This window comes from Nasonia vitripennis, chromosome 3 (assembly GCF_009193385.2).
Source record: "Nasonia vitripennis strain AsymCx chromosome 3, Nvit_psr_1.1, whole genome shotgun sequence".
Taxonomy (NCBI): Eukaryota; Metazoa; Arthropoda; class Insecta; order Hymenoptera; family Pteromalidae; genus Nasonia; species Nasonia vitripennis.
Window position 1 is genome coordinate 19,684,171 of NC_045759.1, and position 24,374 is coordinate 19,708,544.

Consider the following 24,374-nt stretch of genomic DNA (forward strand, 5'->3'; position numbering starts at 1 on the left):
TTTACTCGCGCGCTGCAGCCTCCGCGAGATACCAGCTAGCTACACTTTTTCACTTCACTGAACTTTCTTCCTCTTCTCTCCTTTATCTTGCTGCTGCTGCTGCTGCTGCTGCTCTGTGTGTGTGTGTGTGTCAAGGTTTCCCTCGCGGCGCGTAAATCTCCGGCTCACGCGCACATTGTTTACCCGCGCTTGTAATTACCGTAAAAATCCTCCTCTCGACGCAGCGCACACACTGCAGACTCAGTTTTCCTATCCTTTTCTCCTCGCGAACTTTCCTCGTAAGTTAAAACACCTTCTGCCCGCTCCCGTCGCACTAACGCCTTGTGTTTTTATTTGCGCGTACTGTATGTATATAGAGCTGAGATGAGAAACAGACAAGTGTACGGTAAACGCACGACCGAGCGCTGGAACGCTCGAACACAGACTGACATGGACGTCGCGGATGGGTTTCCCACTGAGCGCCGCCACCTTTCGTTTGCGTTGCTCTCTCTCCTCTCTCTCTCTCTCTCTTTCTCGCGCTCGCGGCTGTTGTGGGATAGCTCGATCTCGCTCGGCTGCGCGAGAGCCCAGCGCCGCCTGACGGTCACGAGGGGAGCCGAGGGAAACGATGCGCGCTATGGTGTGTGCTGCGGTGCATGGGGGGTCGATCGGAGAGCAATTTCGTTTTGGCTTATTTAATATAGCCGGAGTTTGGGGAGGTATAGACTCGTGGCTGCTGCTGCTGGTTTTCAATCGATTTTTGTGGCTTTTTCTTCTATACTGCGGGCCTTCGTTACTGCACACATACGATAGAGCGGCTGGTAATAATAAACATTCTATTTTGTCCGTCAATTATTCCTGGCCTGGCGATTCCGCTGCGAAAAGTCGATAAAGCGACGATTACAACGAGTTACATTGTGTAACTCGTGTGCGCCGGATGGATGGAGCAACGGAACGAAGGTGAAATAAAAAACCAAGTGCAACAATTAATTCGAAACAACAGCTCTGCAGTCGCGCAGAGTTCGTGAGCTATTCAAACTTTTATTGCTTCTGTTCGAGCGAGCACTTTTTTAAAATTATCGATCGTTCTCGAACTAATTTATATAAGTAGATTTAATTCGCTTCCGGTGTATGCATTTCAATCCCACCGCTCCCGCAGAAACTAATTAATTAAATGATTGCTTTTGCCAATCGAACCGAATTCGTATCGTTGCCGCGAGCTCGATCGCATTAGGGATGATCAAAACAATTGGTCGGCAAACGCCGCATTCCTGTCGAATTTTCCAAAAGCGATAAACCCGAATAAAAGCCAACTAAGCTAACTCCGAAAAGACAGTCCATATTCGCAAACGAGAGCAGACGTCGCGCCGGAGAGAAACGACTGCGCTCTTTTCTAGTCAAAACGCGCGGGCCTCTTGTGGCATAATGCCTCGGCATTGTTAGCCCTCCGGCCCTAATAAAGAGCGCAGTTTTATGCATTCCAACTTACGCCTCTTCATCTTCTGTGTAGGTATACTTTTGTGTGCTTTTCTCTCGAATGCAAATGCACAGGGTAAGGCCATACCGAAAAAGCTGTGCCGCATACCTACTTTCGCTCGCTTTCATCCCTCTGGCGCTAGACTCTCAGGGGACGAAAAAGTAGCGCGCGTTTTATGGATCGAGTCGCGTGCTTGGCTCTCTACTGTACCATAGGTGAATCGATCGCCGGTACGGCAGGGATCTTTCGAAGCGTGGGTGGAGTAGGCGGCTTCGAAGGAGCTTGTGGGAGATGCTCGACAGGTGGCGATGTCGTACGCTTTGGCGACGACTCACCGAGGCTCCTGTTTGATATAAACAAACGTGAGGATGTAGCGCCTGTTTCGCCTCGATTACACTTATTGGTGAGTACATTTCGGTCGTCCTAATGTCAGAATCATCAGAGCGACTGTCTAGAATTCCATATGAAAACACCTTTTCACGCATAGCATACCTCGCGTGTGCGCACACGAGATGCGGGCTGTTTCGCCGCGCTGATAAATTTTTTACGCGAATTCCTTCACGGCTTTGATTAAAAAATTCAGCTCGCGCGTGAGCTTTTACGATTCATAAGTAAAAGAACGGAGACCCGGGTAAAAACTCGCAAATCCTAATCCCATTCTTTTTGCCTCGCGTGTGTGGGCCCTCCGCGTGTAAATATGAATATTCAGCGAGAACAGAGCATCAGAGCGGTCGGGTCGCGCGATTATGGAATTCATTCGATTAAAGCTGCGCTATAGTCGCCTCGGAGACAGACGCGGATCAGCGTTTCTGGATTAATTAAAGCGCGCGAGTAGATGCCCGATGTCGCCTCCGCGTTGCAAGTGTTGGCGGTACACGACTGGCTTCGCTACATCGAGTCGATAAATCAACCGAGCTGTGCTGCTGCTGGCTGCGTATGCGTTGAACGTTTGTGGTTATTGAGCTCTCTGTCCTCTCCGGCGAGTATTTTTGCAAAATACTCCCTTTGACCGCGAGAAATTAGTTGTTAGCTTGGTAGATGAAAATCGACGTAAGCAGAGAACGAAGGCTCTAGCGACTCGTTTGCCATCGTCGTCGGCTCTGCATCAAGCCCGCACGGCTAAGCCGCTTAGCCGAATTTAGTTCAAGTGGATATTATGACTTCATTTTCGCGCTGGGTAATTGCTCGCTGACCCCGGAAATGATTATTGTTGGAATTCATAGCCGTCTCTTAGCCTTCGGGCTTCGATCGTAATTAACTTTTTCCTATCGAGAAATTGCGCGAACTTTTTATCGCAGGCGTCGCGACTGCCTTCCCAAGTCGAATCCCAATATCTATAGCTTGCCAAATGCTTATTCCAATCTGTTTTTCGAGAAGTCATCTAATCTCGCGGTATACACGCGGCGATCGAAACAATGCAGTGAATTGAAATAGTCATCCGATTGGAGAAGCGAAATGGAAGTATCAGCTCGATGGTGTTTTAATTTTCTCTCGATCCGTGTCCCGACTGCGCTTCCAACATTTCTATACATACGCGTATAAAAATAAATCCCATACACGGTATAACCGCGATCTCGCTGATGCAAAAAAAAAAAAATTCTCGACTGCAGCGAACGAGTTTACGCGCTGCGCGATATTATTCCCGTATGCGCAGGTTCTCCTCGTAGATCTTTATAGAACAGATGTCGTATGAAATATGCGCGAGCCTCGCTATAAGCGCGCGGACTAAAGCGTTTGAAAGTGTTCTTTATGCGCGGCTGCGTAATAATACATTTCAGAGCTTTAAATGTTGACTCAACAGATTCGTAAGCTTAAGAAGTGCAATAATACATTTCGAGTGTGGGGGTTTAACAAATCCATGAAACTCGCTGTAATATCTCATCTCGGCAAATGGCATTTTCGCGCGCGGCTGCCGAGAAATATGAACGCTGGAAATGAATTACCCGGTGTGTCCTTCAAGTTTTCACCAGCTATATCAGCTGTTGAGATGAAGCTTGAAATATCTTCAAAACGTCGAATCCGTGCATTCAGCCTGCACATAAGCATAAGCAAATCGAGGAGGAACAGGATGAAATCATAAGAACCTTAAGCCCCGGGGACAAATCCAAGGCTCGCGAGGAAACCGTCGATCGAACCGAAAGGATTATAAACTACCGACGTGCAGCGCCCGAGAGAGGGATGAATATAAACGATCCGGAAGCGACAGGATCAAGAAGCGTTATAAAAATGCTTATTCGCTTTGAAGCCGACTCCGCTTGTACGCATAATACGTCTTCAGAGCTTCAATGCACCGGCAGAGAGGATATCGCAGGTTTATACTCGACGCTGGGGGCTTGGTTAAATATTTTGACGAGCGAACGGTGAATGAAGCTCGTACGCTTTTTGCGTTTGAAGGTTTAATCTCGTTTAAATGATGATCCCGTGGTACGCATCGCCTCTGAACAGGCGTGGTTGCTTCTTTCTTTTTTTTGCACTCTCGGGCTTTGAATTTTTAGAATTAAAAAATAGAACGCGCGCGGACGTTCGATTTTACAAAAACGAGTTACGAGATGCAGATTAGCTGGACCGATGCCTGGCCTCGTACAAAACCCAGCGTTTTTGCCCCGAGCTACTTCCCTATATTGCGGTGCGCCGCGTCATGTGCATGGTGTGTATAGTGTAGAGGGCAGAAAATCGATTCACGGAACGTCGGCTTTAAAGAAGAGCTTCTTTTCGATATTAACAATTTTTTCCGGAATCCATCGCCGGTATTACACACGCTGTTTCCTTTCGCTTCGATTTTGAAGATCCGCGTAGTAGTAGAGCTTTGATCGCATTGCAGTAGACTCCCATTCGCTGATGAAATTCGCGAATAATATTTCTTGGAATATAGGGAAACGAGCTGTCGGTCGTTAATTGAAATTCAACGGTCGGCCTCTTTGAAAGTGCCTTTTGTTCACCGTATTGCGCGCGTAATTCCGTTCGAGTTTTAAACGAAGGTAATTTGCTTAACCAAAAACGGAATATATTTCGTTTCCAGAGTGTCCCCCCCCCCCCCCCCCCGCTAATGGATTCTACAGCTTTGAAAATGCTCGCGGATGTAATTTCAACGAGATTAGCAGAATAACGCGTATATTCCTGCTGCTGACGACGAGATGAGCGCTAATGATGCCCTTCGGAAAGAGAGCTGCTTGTCCGCGTTGTGAAAGGTGTACTATCGAGATATCGCTCTTAATCCTTTACGCCGCGACGAGCGAGCAATCCAACATGATCAGGGTACTTGAACCAGTCAGTGTCATATGTCGGCTATACACAATACGGGTATATCCAGCAGCCGAGGGGGCTGCAGTTCGCTCGCGGCGATCGTTAAGACGGATCCGAAGCGCTTGTCCTAAAGCCCGAGTCTGCGCATACACGTGTCATTAACCGACCTGCAGCGGTGATGACCTGGAGTCATTTGTTTTGATGGTCTTATCTAGTAGACCTATATAGAAATAGATTTTAACGAAGTCGGTTAACCAATCAATCCAGCGCATTATCGATAGACCGCACAGCCGCAATCGAAATAATCAAATGGCCAAGTTCTCTCTTCTCGTATCTCTTTACAGCTCCTGCTCACACGCGAGGGGCGTTACAAGCTCGCTAAATCTCGCATCCAGCAAGCCAGTAGAGATCCGGCGCGGAAGAAGCACTTTGCATGCTCGTACGCGTGCGCGCACGTCCGCGCACACAGTCGAACTTAAGGCCGTCGTCGTCCGAAGCGGCTCAAAGCTCTAGGGCTTTAAACTCTCCCTGCAGCTCTTGCGCGTGGCGCGTCGATTACGAATCGAGAAACAAAACTGCGCCGCCGCGTTATACTTGGCACACGCGCGACTGTGTATACCTACTACTAGCAGAAGAAACTTTTCCACTCGGATGTATGTACGACTCGGCGAACTTTTCCCGAGTCGCGGGTCGTCCCTTCTCTGTACACGGGAGCAGAGGACGTCGAGAGCCAGGAAAAACTCTCGAGCTAGTTTCTTCCTGATGCAACGGCGGCGGCGGCGGCTCTTCCTTCCTGGGCCTCCAGTAAGTGTTCGTGACTCTTGGGCTCTCTATCTCTCGAAGCGAGTGAAAACAAAGGGGAAAATCGATGCGGGATTTCGCCCGTCTGTGCGCGCGGATGTCTATCGAGGCGCGACGACGAGCAGCGGCTGGTTTGTATGGCAGACACGCACGATGTCGGCGGCGGCGCGAGAGCTAAGGTGGCTCTATGCAAACTGTGCAGCTGCTGCTGGATGAGACGAGAGAGCGAGTCGTCGACGGCTCACTTTTATCGGGGAATATGTATATGTGTGTATGTGTGTGTGTATGTGTGTTGGTTTTTCGAAATTGGACTTTTTTACACCGGCTCCGACGACGAGCACTTTATTTGCTCGCTGAAATGGCGCAATGGCTCGTACGTACTTATTCAAGGCGACGAAAAGTGTATAGTATTGTATTCGCGCTTTAAGCGCGTTTGCGGATCGGATATGAGCGGAAAAAATTAAAGCAAACTTTCGCAGCGATAAATCGCGTCGGCTGTACAACGTATACGCGCGTATACACCGCTTCGTCGAGTTTTATGAAACATTGCGAAAGTTGAAACAGTTGATCAAACACTTTAAAGGAAAATAAAAAAGCTGCGAACTTTATGCCGGCTCGTCGAAATCCGCCGCCGTCGAAGCTTTGAAGGCGCGTAATTGAAAATACAATACAGCCAACTGACGATATATCCGCGTCAACGTTTACTCTATACACATACGCGTATTGAAATCTGCATCGGTTCGCGAGAATTCTCCGAGCAAATGAAAAAAAAGTTTCGTGACAAGTCAAACTATCAATTCGCGAAACGATGTCAATGCTACAGCATCCGCGAGTCATTAGCCGGTGTATTTTTTTTTTTTTGTTCACTCATCTCCGCGCCTCCTTTATTTATTCCGCTCGCGTAATTACAGGCCGGGGCCGTTATACACCGCGGAAAAAAACGCGGCCCTAGAGAAAAAGATTGACCGCTGCTTTATGGCTACATTGTAAAGTCATTTTACGTCCCATGGAATGACACTCTTATATTTTTACGTTCATTTGTAAGCGAGCGTTGATTTTTTTTTCACTCCCATAAAGAACAGTCATTAACGAGGCGCTGCTTGGATCGCGATAGGGTGTACGCGGCTGCATGCAAATTCGCAAAAATTGAAAACGGAAGAATAGCCGAGTATATTAAAAGAGCGTCGTAATAACGAACGCGATTTGCATTTCACGCGACGGATGCGTTCTCTCAAATCCTCTATTCCGCAACGGAACGCGAAACGAGAAAATTCGAAAATCGAAGCAGCAACACAGTCCAGCCACTTTACAGTAACTCTCAAAGAGATAGAGGCTCGTGTATAATATACGACGTCGAGTCGCCTGTAAATTTCTGCCAGCCGGAAAACAGTGGGTAGCTACACATCGCGACCACCGCCCTTTTCGAGTACACACGCCCCATTATACACAGCAGCGCACGAAGAAGAAGCGACGGCGGCACCGCTTCAGCACAGAGAGAGAGAGAGAGAGAGAGAGAGAGAGAGAGAGAGAGAGAGAGACGGACTAAAAACTCTACACGCGTTCGCGTAAAAATACAAATCCCCGGCGCTCGTAAAGGGAACGCTCGCTCGGGCGCGACTCTTTAAGCAGCGAACGTAAACGTTAATGACGTCGAAGGGAAGAGAGCGAAAAAGCCCGCGGAAATAAAAGAAGAGCCCAACGCGCGCATATGTACACACGCGCGTGGTCGCAAGGGGGAGGGGTATAAAAAGAACGCGTACATTTAATTAGCCATTGCTGGGGATTAACGCGGCCGCCACGGAATATAATGCTGAAGGACTCGTCGCTACTGCAGCGTCCTCGATGGTATATCCACTTGTCCTGCAACCACAGTGGAAACGAGGCCAGTGGATATACATCGCCAGGGCTTTCGTTACCTCCGCTCCCTGCACTGCTGCTATGCACATAGTCGAGGATTATTGTGGAGAGGCCGCGCGGCGACTGCTTTGATGTCGATTGATCGAGGGGCTGAGGTTTTTTCGGAAGGACTACAGCGCACTGGGTCAAGTTTCCTAATTATGCGCGATGTTTAGCTGCCCCTTTTTTTGCGTGTACACTGGATGCAGAAGAGCGAATTGTTTACGCGCCCTTTTCGCCCGCGAGAGTATAAAATTCAAATGGAATTCATGAGAGCAGGGGCTGCTCTCATGTTGTATTCAACGCGTTGTTACACACGGCTTGGAAATGAAAGTCAAACAATATTGCGCTTTGCGTGTATCGTACTAAACGCGTTTAATCCAGTGGATGTTTCTCAATTTTTCCGGCTCTCCAATGCCCTCTGTATAATACACGCGAATATAACAGAGACCGGAAATGACTGATACGTCGCGGGACGGTATAATCGGCTTTGAGGATTGAAAAAAAAAGTCCAACCTCGGCATTTTAATCGCGGATGTTTCAATGTTTGATGTGCGTTTTTAGCTCGTGCACTTTTTCCGGGAAGCTCTCGAAAATTATGTACCCCCAAAGTTTGGTCCGCCCCTCGCTGAAACGAAAGTTTTTAAAAGCTCGAAAAAAAGCACGCGACGCGCCGGCATCCAAATGGCTTTATTCGGACGTCGTTATGTAGCTTTATAGCTGCTGTTTCACGTAAAAGGGACGCGGAAGAATAATGTCAACAAATCGATTCAAATATGCGTTTGAAAATCGCAAGCTGAATTCCGAATGGCCGCGAATAATTGAAAACAGCAGTTTGCCACGTCGTATACTTGCGCCGAACGAAAGGCTAATTGTCAAATTTAGCGCAGCTTATACCACTGCCAACCCGAAACGATTATTTATTTAGTCGATGTGCACGTAGAGCGAGATACAAGCGTTTCATTTATCCGGCCCCGAGATATCTTGCGGAGCTTCGGTATCAGCAGGGGATTAGAGTGTGTATCCCCGAAGTTCTATATCCGAAGGCTGATCCCCGATCGGATTAGATTTAAATTCCCGTAAAAGTCGCTCTCTTTATATACATTCTCGAAAATACATACGACAACGTGCGCACGCACAAGGATAATTATTGAAAATTTCACGCTCGGTTCGTTATGCTCAGGTCGAAATTCAAATAATCCGCGAATTTGTCGTCGGGGCAAAATTGAAGCCTCTGTCGCTCGCTGCATTGTTATCGTTTTCCAAAAGTTGCCGGCCATTATACGCCGGACGAATTATAATGACCGCGAGAGCCTGGCCGTAATGACACTTTAATAAGTGTGCCACCGCCCGTAGCGGCTATATACATATACACCCACACTGATAAGGTATTTCGCCGCGGAGCTCGAATAGATGAAATTTCAATAATGCAAGAGATGCATGCGCACACCTCTAATTATGGAAAATACGGCCGCGCGATCCGCGGAATGCCATTGGATTTGACAATGCCATACACACATACACGGAGTATACAGGGGTCGTCGTATCGGTCGCGCTTTAAACGACGCAGTCGAGTGCTTAATACACTATAGTGGATCGGCGAGGCAACTTTCAGCGAATCGTATTATCTTCGTTGCGGCGATCGCACGCGCGCGCGCGCGTGTGTGTGTGTGTTAATCAAGTGCGTTATGGCACGACAAGCGCACGCAGCCGCAACTCGAGAGTTTTCACTTCATGCTCCGGGAATTACGTTTCCATTAAAATTCTCCGCAGATTCTTCCGCTGCAAGTGACAGCGGCGCCGGCAAAAACTAGACGCGCGGGAAAAAGAAGGAGTATATACAGCCCGTCGGCAGCGCTTGCCGAAAATATAATTTTTTACGCCGCAGAGAGAGATACGCGCACATTTTACGGGATGCGCGAGGGGGAGCTAACTGCTACTGGAATTTCGCGCCGCCGGACGTGCAGCGGCAAGCTCTGCTCGCGTACGTGAACCGGAAGTGTTTTACGCCGGTATTCAGCGTAGGCGGCGGCGAGAAAGGCTCTTTTGCCTTTCTGTACGTCTCTCTCACTCTCTATAGCCGGTAGCAGCCGTCGAATCGCGACGACGCTTTGTCTCCTCAGCGAGCAAACCCGAGGAGGGAAAGCATTGCCGGCGCAGCGGAATTTACTTTTCGAAAGGGGTATTCCGGTCAGAAAATCCTATCGAAGGCAAAGCTGAATCTCAAACAGCCGCGGCGGCAAAGGAGCGATGCGCGGGCGTTAAAAACTTTAGATTGCATGCCGCCGCCGCGCGCGGGCTTTGTGTCGCCGCCGGCTTTGCCAGCGGGGTATTGCAAAATATACACACGGAATACTTTGCAGTCGGGAGAACTTTCTCTCTCTCCCTTCGGAGTTGAATATACGTAATATTGTATTGAAGGCTAAGATTGAATATGTGTATATGAGGTATAGTGCAGTAAGGTACTCACCCGCGCCTTTGACGTGTGCTTCAGTCCTATGGCTGGCTGGCTCCGGTTGCTCTGCAACAGAACATACCCTTTTGTTTAGCTTCGTCGATTTTTCCCGCAAAGGCGCTGAAAGCTACATCGAAAGGCAATATGCAAACGTAAAAGTTATAAAGGCTACGCAAACGGAAAACGTCAAACAAACATCCATGCGATATCGGAGCAGTCACCTCGGTGTCGGGCGACTGGACAATCAGCGAGGTCCTCGGTGGTTTCTCGGGCGGCACCTTCTTCAGCGTCCCGGTGAAGTTGAGGCTCCCCAGAGATGCCAGGCTCATCTGCGAGCAGGGGATGCTGTCGAGATTGTCTCCGCGCTGCTGGAGCTGCGTGTACGAGCCCCTGCTCAGCACGTCCGCCCTGTCGAACTGCGTGAGACTGGGCAGCGGCATTTGCGAGATGCTCGGTATCTGCATCGAGTCGCAGTCAGAGTCCTCCTGGAACTGCAGCCTGGGCGAGACGCGCTCGCTGATGTAGCTCGCGTGCATCTGGGGCGGGACCGTGGTGAGCAGAGGCTGGCCGTAGAGCTGCCTCGAGGCGTTGATGCACTGGTTCAGGATGACCTTGTTCGTCTGTTCCTGGTCGCTGCTACTGTGCGAGCTCGACTGCGAGAACTCGGAGCTCTGCTTCTGGCTGAGCTTCTCGGCGATCTGGCTCTGGAGCTGCAGGCTGTGCATGCGCGTCTGCAGGTCGTTCTGCTGGTACTGGTACTGGGCGACCTTGTCCAGGATCTCGTTCTGGCTCTGCAGGCTTTGGAGCTTGGCCTGGAGGTCGCTCTGCTGGCGCTCGCACTGGCTGAGCTTCTCCGAGATGAAGTCGATGCTCTGCTGGTTGTGCAGGATCTGCTGGCTGTGCGACGGCTGGCCCTCTGACTTGTCGTTCGCCTGCTCCGAGTGGTTCTGCGAGTTCTCGTGGCCCTTGCCCGCGATGCTCAGGATGTTCTGCGGATGGTTCTGGCTCTTGCGGTGGCTGTGGATTATGTGGTCCACCTGCTCCAGGGGCTTCGACGCCGGCTCGTTGAAGTCCGTCACGATGCTCAGCGCCATCTTGGTGTCCAGCTTGGCCTCGCTCAGCGCCGGGTACTGGAAGCAGATGTTGGGACTGGGACTGGCTCGCTGCGACATGACGTTGGCCGTGGCCGTCGAGGTGGCTGTGGTGCCGAGGTTGATGACCGAGCCGGTCAGGTGCTGGTCGTCGAACTCCTTGCGCGTGAGATCCATGTGCTTGGTGAGGTCCGCGCTGACGTGACGCAGGTGACGCCGCTGCTCCATGATCGAGCTGGGAGTGATGTTGGCGATGGGCTGGAACGCGGACGACGGCACCGCCATGCGCGTCTCCTTGTCCACCTGTATGTAGCTCCTGCTGTCCGGCCGCCTCTCCTCGGACGGGTTGCGCGAGCGAGGACTCGTGGTGAACATCTCGCGGCCCTGCATCGAGATCCTGCTCTCGATCTCCTGCCGCTGACGCTGCTCCGCCCACATGGCCAGCTCGGCCCGCGTCTTCTCGAAGGCCTGGTTGGCCAGGTTGTTCGGGCTCTTTTGATTGATGCGCTCGGCCGGATTGGCGTCCCTGATCGGTACGAACGCCATCGGCGATCTGCGGATCTCCTCGAAACGCTTGCCGTCCACCGTCATGGGCGACCGGCGGTGCTCCTCGAAGTAGTCCGAGCGCCGGTTCTCCTGCGGCACGACGATGCGCTGGTTCGGGCTGAGACTGCTCCACTCGACGGACTTGCGCTCGCCGCTGACCAGGATGCCCTTGGGCACCACGGACAGCGCTGGCAGGACCGGCATGGGCGACATCCGCATGGCCGCGTTGACGTCAATCCTGCGCTGCTGTTGCTGCTGCTCCGGTGGAAAGACCGGAGCCGAATTCACTTCTAGCACGGGTTTGTTGTTATCCGGCGCATTAGTGGCAGCGACTTGCACGGGTTTACGGGCGGTCAGCAGGATCGGAGCTTCCTGCTGGGGCTGGGCGTTGGCGGCTCCATCGCCCGGAAACGTAAAGGTGATGGTGTCGTTGCGACGCTGGAAACTGCTGGTCACGTCGACCGAAACGGACTTGCGGTGCTCCGGTCTTGATACGTAGATTCCGCAGTCGTCACTCGCCTCGCTGTTGCCGCTTTGCTGTTGCTGCTGCTGCTGCGGCTGCGACTGATCTTTCAACGGTTCTCCATTCGCGTCGATGAACAATCCGTCTTGGCGAGTACGCGGGCTCTGATTGACGGTAACCTGGACAAAGCGACTGTCCCCTTGCTGAGACTCCTGGGTCGTCTGCTGCTGGCTTCCTTGCTCGTTCCCGTTGCTGCCCTCCGCCGAGCCTTTTGATTTCTGCGCATTCGGAACATCCACGCTCGCGGACTTGCGGTGTCCGGACTCGTGGGTGATCTTGGAGTTGATGCGAGGCGGGACCATGGGTTTAGGGCCTCGCGACGGTCTCTCGGGTGGCGCCGGAGCGCTGTGGCCGCCGACGTTCTTGGCGATGGGTTGAATGATCGGCTGGGCCTGGTACTGCGACAGCTCGTGGGAGAACCTCTGCGGGTTCGGCGAGTGCTGGGCCGAGACGGTTTGCTGAGGTGGCTGCTGGCTATACTGCGGCGGCGGCGGGTACATGCTCTTCTGGGAGCCGTAGGGCGCCGTGTTCATGACCGTCTGGGGATACTGGCTGTAGTGGATCTGCGGGGCGAAGTGAACGTAGCCCCCGGCGACCGGCTGGGCCGACATGCCCTTGCTGGCGTAGTACGTCGGAGGCTGTCCGCTGGGCGCCTGCTGGACGTAGGTGGCACCCTGGGGTGCTATCTGAGTGTAGAGGGCCGAGTCCCTGAAGCTGGGATCCCTGGAGACGTACTGTCCCTGGGCGTTGTACACGGCGCCGTGGATCTGCGAGTACTGCAAGGAGTCCGCGGGCGCGGCGATCACGTACTCCGGGGCGTACTGTGCGGTCGCGTGGACCGGTATCGGCTGAGCCCCGCCCTGCTGGACGAACTGCAGCCTGTCGATCACGATGTTGTCGTGGTAGGGCTGGTGAGTCAGGAGCACCGGCACCGACGCCGGTCGCTCCTCCAAGTGCTGCTGCTGCTGCTGATGGCTGTGGTGGTGATTGTTCTGCTGCTCGTTCTTGGCGTTGGACTCCTTCTCCGCTGGCTGCTGTCGAGTCTGGCTGGACGAGCGACGCTCGAAGCCGTTGGACATGTCCGCCTTTGCGACGTCCGCCATGATGTCAGCCGATGCGCGGCCATTTTGTCGACTGCCCTCCTCCGGCTTGCCGTCGATGCCGAAACCCGAGCCGGACTGCTGCTGCTGCTGTTGGGACGACATGGCGGCGCCCACCGGCCTGGCGCCGATGTAGCCGAGAATGCGCCCCAGACCACACACCGTGACGGGTTTACTGGGGACTGGCGGTGCGGAATTCACGGCGCCTCTGCAGCGCTACGATCGCCACCGCCAGGGACATCTATAGTAATTGACTGGGTGACTACGCGCTAAAAAACGGGGACGTGTATCCTGGACTTGTAAGCTCGTCTAAAAAAGGACTTCTAAAAATGCTCTTAGGCTCTCCGTTGCAGGCCTGACGAGAATATCTTAGGCTCTAGTGTATACACAGGCGGCCGATCGTCACCGCTGCTGAGTAACCGTGGTCGGGCCATGCGACGATCCATAATCCGGGAGTCGCCGTCCTGCCATCGTCGTCCCCGCGGCCCGATCCAATTTCAGCGGGGCTCCATTCGCCGTTCTTCTTTCCTCCGCTGCTTTATGTTCGCGCGTGGCTTTCAATTAAGCGCGAGCCACGCCCGAACGAGTTTACCTGCGAAACAAACGAATCGTGCTTTAGTGAACGAGCGCCGGCTAGGCCAGGCTCATCGCGACGAAACGAGAGCTGCTGCTGTGGCCGAAAGCGGGTTCGCTAGCGCGATAATCCGGCCATCTGTAAGTCTTGAAATGGATAGCGGTGTGTGCTTTTATTGCGCGGGGCAAAATTTTCCCGCTGATTACTCTCTACATATCCGCGCGCTTTTCGTCGGGAGATTGAAAAATTTAACGGATATGAGAACATCATCGGGGTTAATGATAGGGACTTATCCGTCGTCGTTATCTCATTGCGAAATAAGCACGTCGAAAATAAGCAAGGCGCTGGAAAGCGAGAGCAACAGGCAAAGTGCCTTAACTAAAGCATCTCCGATAATGTCGAGCGATCAGTTCAGACGGGGCAAAAAGACAGACTGCGTTCCTTAATAAAAACTGCCTCCAACTCTCGGCCGGCTCTCTCTCTCTCTCTCTCTCTCTCTCTCTCTCGACGAGGAAGAGAGAAAGAAGGAAGAAGGAAAATACGCAGACGTCTGGGAAGAGAGAGAGAGAGAGAGAGAGAGAGAGAGAGAGAAAAAGAAAGAGAGAGAGAGAGAAAGAGACGGATTGCGACAATAAGATATTTCGTGCAATTACTCCCCCCCCCCCGTCGGCCTTTTTAACCTACATAAGAACGTTCCGACTGAAATAATAGGAAAAACGAAGGAGAGAGAGAGAGAGAGAGAGCCAGCGATCGATGTTTCCAGAGAGAGAGAGAGCAGTAAAAGCTCAGCGCGCCGACGATATGGATCTCGCAATCTATTCCGCCAGTCATCGAATCTACGACGGCAAGAGGCATTTGCCAGAAGAAAGCTCGCTCGCTCGCTCGCTCTCGTCTCGACCAAAAAGCCATTGAAACACTTCTCCTCCTCGGAGCCGTTTCAATTTCGCGAAGAGCGACGAGGAGGATAATCTTTTCCGCGCCGGTCAGGATGGATATACATTCTATATACCTCCACAGATTTTCCATCATCGCGCAGGCAAACTTGTGTATACGACTCATCGGTCACCGGCTCGTTGCTGATGCCTACTCGAGAGACGCTGTCGATCTATATAGCTACACAGGGCGCAACTTCGAGGCGTCCGAGATTAATGGGCAAAGTTGCGCAGCTCTGATTCTTGGCTTTGCTCAACTTCCGGCAAAGGGCTGCTGAGCGCGACTAATGTCCTTATATAGTCGATCGCGAGAAGCGATCGCTGCTACGGGATCTCCTACTACTGGAGGTAAACAGTTTAACGCGATTATTGGCCCCGGAAGACTGAGTGATTTCTTTCTCTTTCTCTCTCTCTCTCTCTCTCTCTCTCTCTCTCTCTCTCTCTCTCTCTCTCTCTCTCTCTCTCTGCGCTACATCGGATCAACGCGAAAAGCCCGGGGTATATCATTCCCGATAATCCAGGGCTGACGTCGTTCGAAAAGATTACGCCCACTATTCGAATAACGTACATTCCCTTTCACGGAAAATCGACTCGCACGCGAGTACTGAGGAAAGATTCACGATAACGCCGCTCTCTCGCGAAATAACGCCGTTACGCAATTTTTCGTTCCAAATCCGCCGCTACAGCCTCTAAATTCTATAATCCAACCATCCGCGAGCGTATCGGCGAGGACATTTCCGAATGCGTGTCGCGTCCGAGTCTCCTGTATATAGAGAGAGCACAGTGGACTCTACCAACAAGCCACGATCCATCAAAGCTCGCGCCGAGAGAGTCGGTAATATCCGCTCATCACGTGCCCGCTACAAGCGAAAAGACAGGGCTGAAAATTCTAGCCTCATCCTTGGCTCGTGTCTCTCTCTTTTTTTCGTATACGTGCAGCTCGTTCCTTCGTCTTATTTTATCTCCGGTGCGAAAGCTTTACTCTGGCGCTTTCAACTCTGCAGCAGCTAATGAGGCCCGCGAGTGCGTGTCCGTCCGTTCGTCTGTTTATGTCGACTTGTGCTTCGCTGCCGCTGTCTCTCTCTCTCTCTCTCTCTCTCTCTCGTTCCTTTTGCCAGCAGTCCCGCGTGTGTGCCACGGAGAGCGAGTTGAAAGGTATGCCGCGTCGATAGAAACAAATAGCTGGCAGGTAACAAACGGCCCGCGGGAGTGGCTCTGGCTCTGCTCGGTTATGTACCGTGTCGATGATTTTTTTAACAAAGGCTTTCGGGGTGTGTATTTCCCAGAATTGGCTCTACTTTCCGAGGATATTCCTGACTGTCATCGAAATCCAATCGAAGAATCGTTATACGGAGAAAATCAAGAATCAAAGCTCCGCCTTGTATCTCAAAGCGGGGAACAAAGAGCTTGCAGCGAGCGGCGGAAAAAAAGGAGCGCATCTCTAGCTAGTTCCTCGTTAGCACGAGCTCAAGGCACGGCGGTGATATTTTCGGATCGATTGCCAAAGAGCGACGAAGCCGTCTTGCAGCCGGCGTAATCGAATCTCCTACTGATTGAGAGATCGAGACTGCTACACGTTGCCCGGGGAAAACATGATTTTCCGGGAAAATTAATCGATCGTCGCGTGCGCTTGATTGTTTTTTCGAGACTCTTCGGAAAAGCTTTGGCACACACACACACACACACACACCGTCACCTCCGTGATTAATTAATTTCCCTTTGGCAAATTTCCCGGCGCTAATTAATTGTAGCCGACGACGCGCTCCGGTCGCACCTACTTACTCTCTCGCTCGCCTTTTTCTGCGCGCCAATTTAGCAGCTTGCAGCGAGCCATTAAAAAGTTAATTCGAAGACGCGCGCGCGTTGATTGAGAGGCAGCTTTTTTCTCAAGGCAACGTCAAGCGGACGAGTTTATACGTTAAACTGCTTGTTTTGTTTATCGAGAGCTGCAAGCTCTGATAAAATTACGAAAGTTCGTACGACTACCCCGAGGTGGTTCTGTGTGTGTACAGCCACTCGAATATCGGCGTTAACAACTGTCCAATAACACATCTTTAACGAACCGGCTCTCCATATTCACTTGGCGGAAAGCGGATCGTGCGGCCAGTCGGTAGAAGAATAAACGAGCTGGTTCATGTCCCGGTCAAACTTTCGACGTATAACGGACGCCGATGCCTATCCGAAAGAAACGAGAGAGCGGCCGGTTTTTTCATCGAACTAATAAGGGACGGGAGAGTTCATGGGCGAGCGAGCTTTCGATGTGGCGACGGGGGATGATATATAGAAGTCGGTCCTACGGCTCATCGAGAGATGGCCTTTTCCCTGATTTGCATATTTATCAGTTCGTCGTCGTCGTAGCAGCCATTGGGACCCGGAATTTTCGGCCGAGCGGAGGGGAAAATGTTTACGAGCGCGTGTCGCTGCACAAATACGGCGTGTAATAAGCGCGCGAGGGAGTCGCTTTTTATAATTGCATTCGCCGAGTGCATTTGCAAACTTCGCAGCGCGATATTTCAAGAGAGATTTCGGCATTTACCAAAAACATGTCTGGGGAAGGAGAGGAAATCCACGTAGCTCGCGAGTCTGATAAATAATACAAATCCCGCTACAAGAAGCTACCGAGCGAGAGATAGCGAAGCACTCAAAGAGCTCCTCGCTGCAGCTCAGCCGTGAAAGAGCTTGCGACTTGTGCTTGCACACGGGCAAAAATGCCATAACCGTACGCTGCTGCAAGCGGCGCAGTACGCCTCCGTTCAAACCTCCTCTGCACACGCAGGGAATTTGCATGTCAGTAGGGCGTAAAAGGGCGTCGTAAAGGGAAACAAGCGAACGAAAAATGCCGACTTTAAGTGCAGTCAGTCGCGGGAAAGCTCCACTACTATGGATACCGAGGAGAAATCGCGAGAAAGGAGCGAGAGAGAGAGAGAGAGAGAGAGAGAGAGAGAGAGAGCTCGCGCGAATCGGCCGGGAATGAATAACTTACACAAATGAGCAGTATGAATTTTAATTTATTCAAATGCAAAGGAGAGCTACACAGGGCCGAGCAGTCGTGGTAATTAAACGCGCGCGCAAGCGCGAGGGCCGAAAGAAAAATATAAGAATCCGGGGCAAGGCCGCCGAAAGAAAAACAAATTCTCCTCTCCGCCTCCCGGGGGAATGTTCTCTCCTTCTCTTCGCTATTTTCCATTCTGTTTCTCTTTTATTCGCTTAATTTTTAATAAACGCCTCGAATCGTTCCCCTTGCGCGGGGGCGAAAAAACGCGCAAACACACACAGAGCCGAGCACAATCAACTCGACGACATCCGCGCGCGAAAATTGCGGCCCTCCACTCGAGCGCTTTCCCTGCAGCGTCTTATTTAGCTGAATTTCCGGCGCACACCGGTGCCCCGCGGAAGTGCGCGCAGGTGAGGCTGCGCACATATTTGCCTTAGCCCCCTCGCGTATACTCTGGGTTGGGCGTATACACCTTTGCCCCTTCCGCAGCCAACTACTGCTTTAACCTCCGAACTCTCGTTCCGGTGTACGGGCTTACGTGTCCAGCGCGATTTAAGAGAGGCGACCGCTTCCGCTCTGCTCTTATTTCATCGTTAAACCGACGAAGACTTATCCCTCTCTCTCTCTCTCTCTCTCTCTCTCTCTTGATCTGCGATGCCGTGTGTACACCGGCGAGCTTGTGATTTTAGCGCCGCTACACTGCGGGTTTGTTGTTCTCCCTCTGTGTGGGCTGAATTGAACGAAAACAGCTTTGCTCTCTTTCTCTCTCTCTCTCTCTCGAGTTCTGTCTTCTTGTGGGCTTTTATTAAGGAGACAATACGCCCAACTATCTTTAATGCATTTTTCTCGAAACCTCGTTAACTCAAATTTAACTTCGTTGAAATTTCAAAGCTCCGATACAAGAGCGCCTTTGAATTTTATTGGATCCTCGAGAGAAAGAGAGCGCCACGCGCAATTAGAATACTCGTGATTTAGAGCTTGCGCGATGACAGAGCGCTGCTTATGCAGCCGCTCCCTCTCCGATATGAATTTCAAGTCGATTTTATAAAGTCCGACAAACGCCCGTAGTGTAGTTTATGCAAAGTCAAATTTTCTCGAGAGACGCTCGCGAAACGAAGAAGGCCGTCAATCGCCGTTCGATTTACACATTTAGCGAATATTTCCGAGAGTGATTCCCGAGAAAAGAAACGGGGCTCTCATGAATCATTCATGCTTACGCGCGTATAATACAGTGGCAATAGTTTTAATTCAAATTTCAAAAAAGAACCGCGGTAAAGGAATAATCAAGCAACGCAAATAAAGAATAATCACTCGCGAGCTTTCTTATGAAAACAACACGTGTATGAGCTACGGCCCTCGGCGGTAGCGGCACCACGCCGCCCGGCCCTCGTCCTCTCTCTCTCTCTCTCTCTCTCTCTCTCTCTCTCTCTCTCTCTCTCTCTCTCTCTCTCTCTCTCGGAACGCATAAACTCACGAATCGGATTTTCGAACGGCGCGCATTTCCATAATCCCTTACGGCTCTCCCTCACAATACCGAAAATTGCATAATCCCAGGTACAAAGGCTCTCTCCCCCCTCCCCTTCTCTGTCTCTCTGTGTGTAGGTGTGAATCGCGTCCGCGAAAGAGAAGGAACAGCGTAACGAGCTGTCGCCTGGCGCTGAGGGGGTAATAGAGGTCGAAACGCGCGGATTTCGAAATATCGCGTTTGCGCACGGCCCGCCATATAGAGCTCTATGGCCGATGTATATATATCCGAGCATAAAGCACCAGCCGAATTCCAGGCTTTACGGTCTACTTGCGCTCGAGCCGCGTTAATTTGCTGGAGGGGCTGCTGCAGCTCGCTCGTTTTGGCAGCGCGCGATATGCTTCTGACGCGCGTTGTAACACGACTCTAAGGCTCTCGTCCGACGTGTATTTTTGAATTTATCGGGGTGTAACGGATTCTTATCCGGGAGATGATAGTAGCTCGAGGAATTAGTCAAATTGTGTTTTCTCGCACTCAAACCCGCCCCGGCGTATACATCCCCTTCATCCCCATTAGTCCGGTAAACCAGTTCGGCAACTCTTATACATTGCGCGCCGCTTGTTTGCCATTCAATAAGTTTCTTACAACTCGTCTTGATTTCGCAGTTCGCTCCCGCCGGGAGCATAATATTATGCGTAATAAGTTCTCCCGAGTACACAGAGCGCGCTTCAATAACAGGCGCTCGCGCGTGAGCCTACTTTATCTCTCCCCCCGTATAATTACCAAACCTCGGCTGTGTGGATCTTGCCGCGCACTATCCTGCGTTTAACTTTCGCTATTCCGCAACGACCTACTTACGAGAGATAATAATTCGATCGAAAGCTCGGCGGGAATACGAAATCGGAAGCGTAGGCCGCGGCGCGAAAGAAAAATGGAATTCGCGCGGCGCACGTGCTTCAAAACCAAAATCGAAATACCGGCCATTATACACCCGAATATCACCCAATCCATCCTCTTCGACTTTATCACCCAGACTACAGCCATTTCCCTGTGCTCTCTCTCCGCTTCTATATACACGCTCTGTGCACCGCAGAGCAAGAGACATAAACCACATACGTATACATTTTCGCGCATTTTTCCTCCCACACTTGCCAGCGACACATGCACACACGACCTCTTAGTCGTCGTCGACATTTACCAGGCGCCGCATATAGACAGCATATGTGCCATCGGCAGCCTCGGCTGCTGCAGTCCTGCGCGAAAATTATATTACCGGCGTTCGCCTCTCCCTCTGTGGCGGTGCATGCACGTTATATGTACGTGTGAATTAATTTATGCCTTCATCGATTTTTCCACACGGGGCTGTACCGCGACATTGTTGTTACTATATGCAGCTCTTTTTTCGCGAAGAGCTCGCAGAGTGAGATTTATGGATTTTCGCGGTTTTTATTTCGGGTATATTCTTGGGCGCCAAAAGGGAGGGTGAGAAATCCAGGGCCATTGAGATTGATGGCGGGAATATTTCGCGAAAGTTCGTCGGCGGAGAGGTATTTACGACTGTCGATCCCGAAAAGGTATACGAGAGTGGAAATCTGTTTTTGCGAATCACGATAACGGCGCCCGCCCCCGACTCTCAGTTTTTTCGCTTTATCGCGACAATCGATACGTCCTCTCTCGCGGCAAAAAGCTCGCGCGCGGAATCATGAGATCGCGTCAAGTCTAATAAATTCTCTCGCTGCGACTCTATCTCTACAGGTGCACAGCTGTAGAGCGGGAAAAACGTATTTTCATTAACGTTTCTATATTAAAATTTTTTCCAAGGCGATCCAATAACTTACTCTCTCTCTCTCTCTCTCTCTCTCTCTCTCTACTGCGGGCCGAACCTATCGACAGGGAAAGTTATGAGGACGGGAAAATAGGTGACTTTTCGAAAACTCGTTTAACATTCAAATTAAAACTCTTCTCTCTCTCTCCGTTCTCTTGTTGCCGAGCGCGCGCGCACAGTTTAATTGCTTTCCGAATTTTCAATTAACCTTCTCCTTCCGGTCTCGTGTCGCGCGATAAAGTCTCTCTTTGTGCGATTGAAATTTGCGGCGCGGGGTATAGAGCCTTGGGGGAGGAGGACTACTATGTACCGTATTATATCGAGGCTTTATAATATACGACCCTATAGATGCCAAGCGCACCTTAACCCTTGGCAACCGTTACGACGTCTGGGCACGAACGCCTGATTCCGCTATGCTCGGCTCGGAGAATTGATATAGGAATAATTAACAATCGTTCCGTAGAGTCGTTGTGCGGATCGCTACATTGCCGAAATAGGAGACTAATAACTTCATTGGTTGAACATCGATGGACGCTGTAATTGTAAAAAAGTCGTCCTCCAACGCAACAAAGCCGGTCCTCTCGGTGTGGTTATATTCAACGAAAAGTGGGATGCAGCCCCCGCTTGATAGTTCATTATACTACGGCGTAATTGGAGCTTTCGCGCGCGCAGGGAAAAAAATAATTGAAGAGAGATTTTTATTTTCGTTGACGATCGCAAACTCGAGATAAAAAGTTCTTTATATAGAAAAGTCTTTTTCGAGAGAGGCTTATCTGCGCGCGTCTGCGGAAGAACCGCAAAGCGAGTTTAATCAATACTTTTATTACGGTTGTAGAAGCCGTTAGCCGAGTTTTCGCGCTCACTATCGTCGCGGCCGCGGAATACAAATGGAGAGCTTTTTTCAGACGTAAAGATTCGCGGTATAGAGGCAGGCGCAATTCGCGTTATTTCAATTTACGATATACGAAAGCTCGCGATTGATACTCGAGAAAAAGCTCGAGAGCTGGTGCGTATATAAGACGTCGAATTACCTGGAATCCTCTTAAAATCTTTGCGGTGTCGTGCCGCGGTTAAAATAACAAACTATACTCTCTTCGAAAAAGGGACTCCCGCAGCTCATTCTCTCGAGTTTCCGCGGTGCGGTACTTTATATCGACTTGAAAAACACTCGAGCACTATATATTTTTCGAGCACTTTCTTGAAATTCATTGCAGAAAGGCGAGGGAGAAAGAGCACGACTGTTTTTACAACTTTAAAAAGGCATTAACGCCAAACGCTAAAGTTCGCTTCTTCTCCCGCCGCTGCTCACTAAAGCAAACTCGGGCGGCGATCGCGTCGCACTAGCATTTTATTCTGTGTTCTATATCCGCCGACTTTATTTGTCTTGTCGGTTATGCAAACCAGCGTATTATATTTTTTATTTACGGTGTGTATTAAGAAAAAGAAAAGTTTTTCACCTCCAAAGCTCGACGAGCTGCGGGCGTATTTTTTAACACGAAAACTTCGCGCCCATAAAGTCCATCTTAAAAGCTCGTCAATCATTTAAAAAACAATCCCTATAATTTAACGCTCTCTCGTCGCTGTACGGAATTACCTCCGCTCGTAAAATTCCTTGCGAGTGGGGGATCGAGCGGGGCGGTACCCCCGGAATCTTCCGGACCGTCTCTCCCTCTCTCTCCTTCCCTCCCCCGCATATACTCGTCTCGCTCGTCTCCCTGTGTGTCACACAATGAAAATTTTAAAGCGTCGCAGCGCATAAACGTCGCGGCATTGTTTTCCCTTCTAAAGTCGCAATTAACGCTCTGCCCGTACATACACATATACGACCGACTGAAAAACACAAAAGCGAGTGGAGTAGACCGGACTGGAAGTTTTGCCTTGCTTTTTCGTCTTTTATCGCGCAACGGACGAGAGCGAGTTTCCCTCGTTTTGAATTAGTCGAAACTGCAGCTCGAGACCAAGAGATAGAGGCGATGATGAATGCGCGCGATCGTTGCGCTCGGCTGCAGAACAGGGAGGAGTTAACCTGCAGCGCCTTTGCTTAACTTCATGCAGATTCTGTGCGCGCAAGGCGTAACCCGAAACTTCGACTCGCGCAGGGATATCTCTCAATCTCAATTTCGCGGTGGAGTTTATATCTGCGAGAGAGAGAGCTGCAGGGAGAAGCTCGCGGCTAACAAACCTCGCAACAATCGCCGCTGTTGCTGTTGCGTCAAACGGTTTAATTAAAAACTGCGCGACACGCGATCGTTAGAGAGCTAAGTGCTTGACAAAAGCTCGCGCACTGGATGCCATAAGCCCCGATTTGTTAATTTTGCTAATTTTGCAATGACTCTTACACTATAATGCATTCACTTTAATTAAAGCCCCAGACGTGTGATGTGCGCGGTACGTGCGCGCGTGAATTCCAGGAATGCATCGTCAGGAAGCGTGTTTGTTGCTTTAGTTGCGTGGCTTAAAGTACTCCTTTTAATTACTCGGAGAAATTCTTCTTTCGTTATTAAAACGCTTCGCAGCTTTTCAAACAATTCTGCGCCGAGCTTTTTAATTATACTAGCGCTCATCAGCCGCGTTGGGCAAACGAACGATGACGGAATTAGCAGAACTGGACACACAACGCGGAGTATCGACTTTCGACGCGTTAAACTCCTGACCAGCGTTAGTTACAACTTGGCAAACTCATACCTGGCAACTTTGCGGAACAAGCTTAGAAGTTAGAGCAACTAATCATTACGAGGCTGCAGCTTTTTCTCCAAACTTCGATCTCGATTCAATTTTCCGACGCGTCACTCGCTTCGATCTCCTAATTCTTCAAATATAATCAGCCTCTGTCGTTACGCCCAGCCGTCCCATATTCCAAGCAGTAAGAAGACGTCATCTCGCCATCTCGCTCGGATTTTTGTTATTCAGCGCGTCGTTTCTCGACTCTTATTCCGCGAGAAAGTTTTTCCGGTTTGATGCGGTCTCTCGAGAAGTTCAAAGACGTTTCGCGCAGGGACCAACGAAATTACGAGTCGCGCCGGCATTGTTCGTTTCACCAAGCAGTAGTCGTCGTCGCGGTATTATGAAAATAGGAGGCGGATTTCGCGGCGCGTCATTTTATACGGGCGAAAGTTTAGGGGCGCGCTAAATCGACGCGCGAGAATTTGTAAGGGAGGTGCTGCAGCGGAACGTGCCTGCTGCGATGAATTGCGATTTGGGAGAGAGAGAGAGAGAGAGAGAGAGAGAGAGAGAAAATGATGATGGGACTTGGTGGGATATAATTATTTTTGATTGTTGAAACTTGCCTCTGTGCGACGTTTTCGCCTCCAGCCGCAGCTATGCTAGCTTGTATTTTTCTCGTTTGCAGTATACGCGCGGTGGAACGAGTCCGACGCTTTAATTTGTTCCTATAGAAATGGCATATTCACTTCGCACGAGGCTCTCGAAGGACACAAAGGATGATGGATCGCGAGGAAGGAGAAGAACTCGG

The 24,374-nt window shown here is 50.8% G+C and overlaps 1 protein-coding gene across 3 annotated transcripts in view; it reads right to left on the reverse strand.

Annotated features, from left to right (window-relative positions):
• The window catches only part of LOC100119697, a 184,637-nt gene that overhangs the window by 140,588 nt on the left and 19,675 nt on the right, over positions 1 to 24,374 (reverse strand). For all 3 annotated transcript variants that reach the window (XM_031927209.2, XM_031927208.2, XM_008207042.4), the window contains exons 2-3: positions 10,073 to 13,703; positions 9,867 to 9,917 (exon numbers count right to left, since the gene is read on the reverse strand). In XM_031927209.2, the coding sequence (XP_031783069.1) occupies positions 9,867 to 9,917; positions 10,073 to 13,216 (3,195 nt within the window). In that variant the 5' untranslated portion in view covers positions 13,217 to 13,703. The remainder of the gene's footprint in view (positions 1 to 9,866; positions 9,918 to 10,072; positions 13,704 to 24,374) is intronic.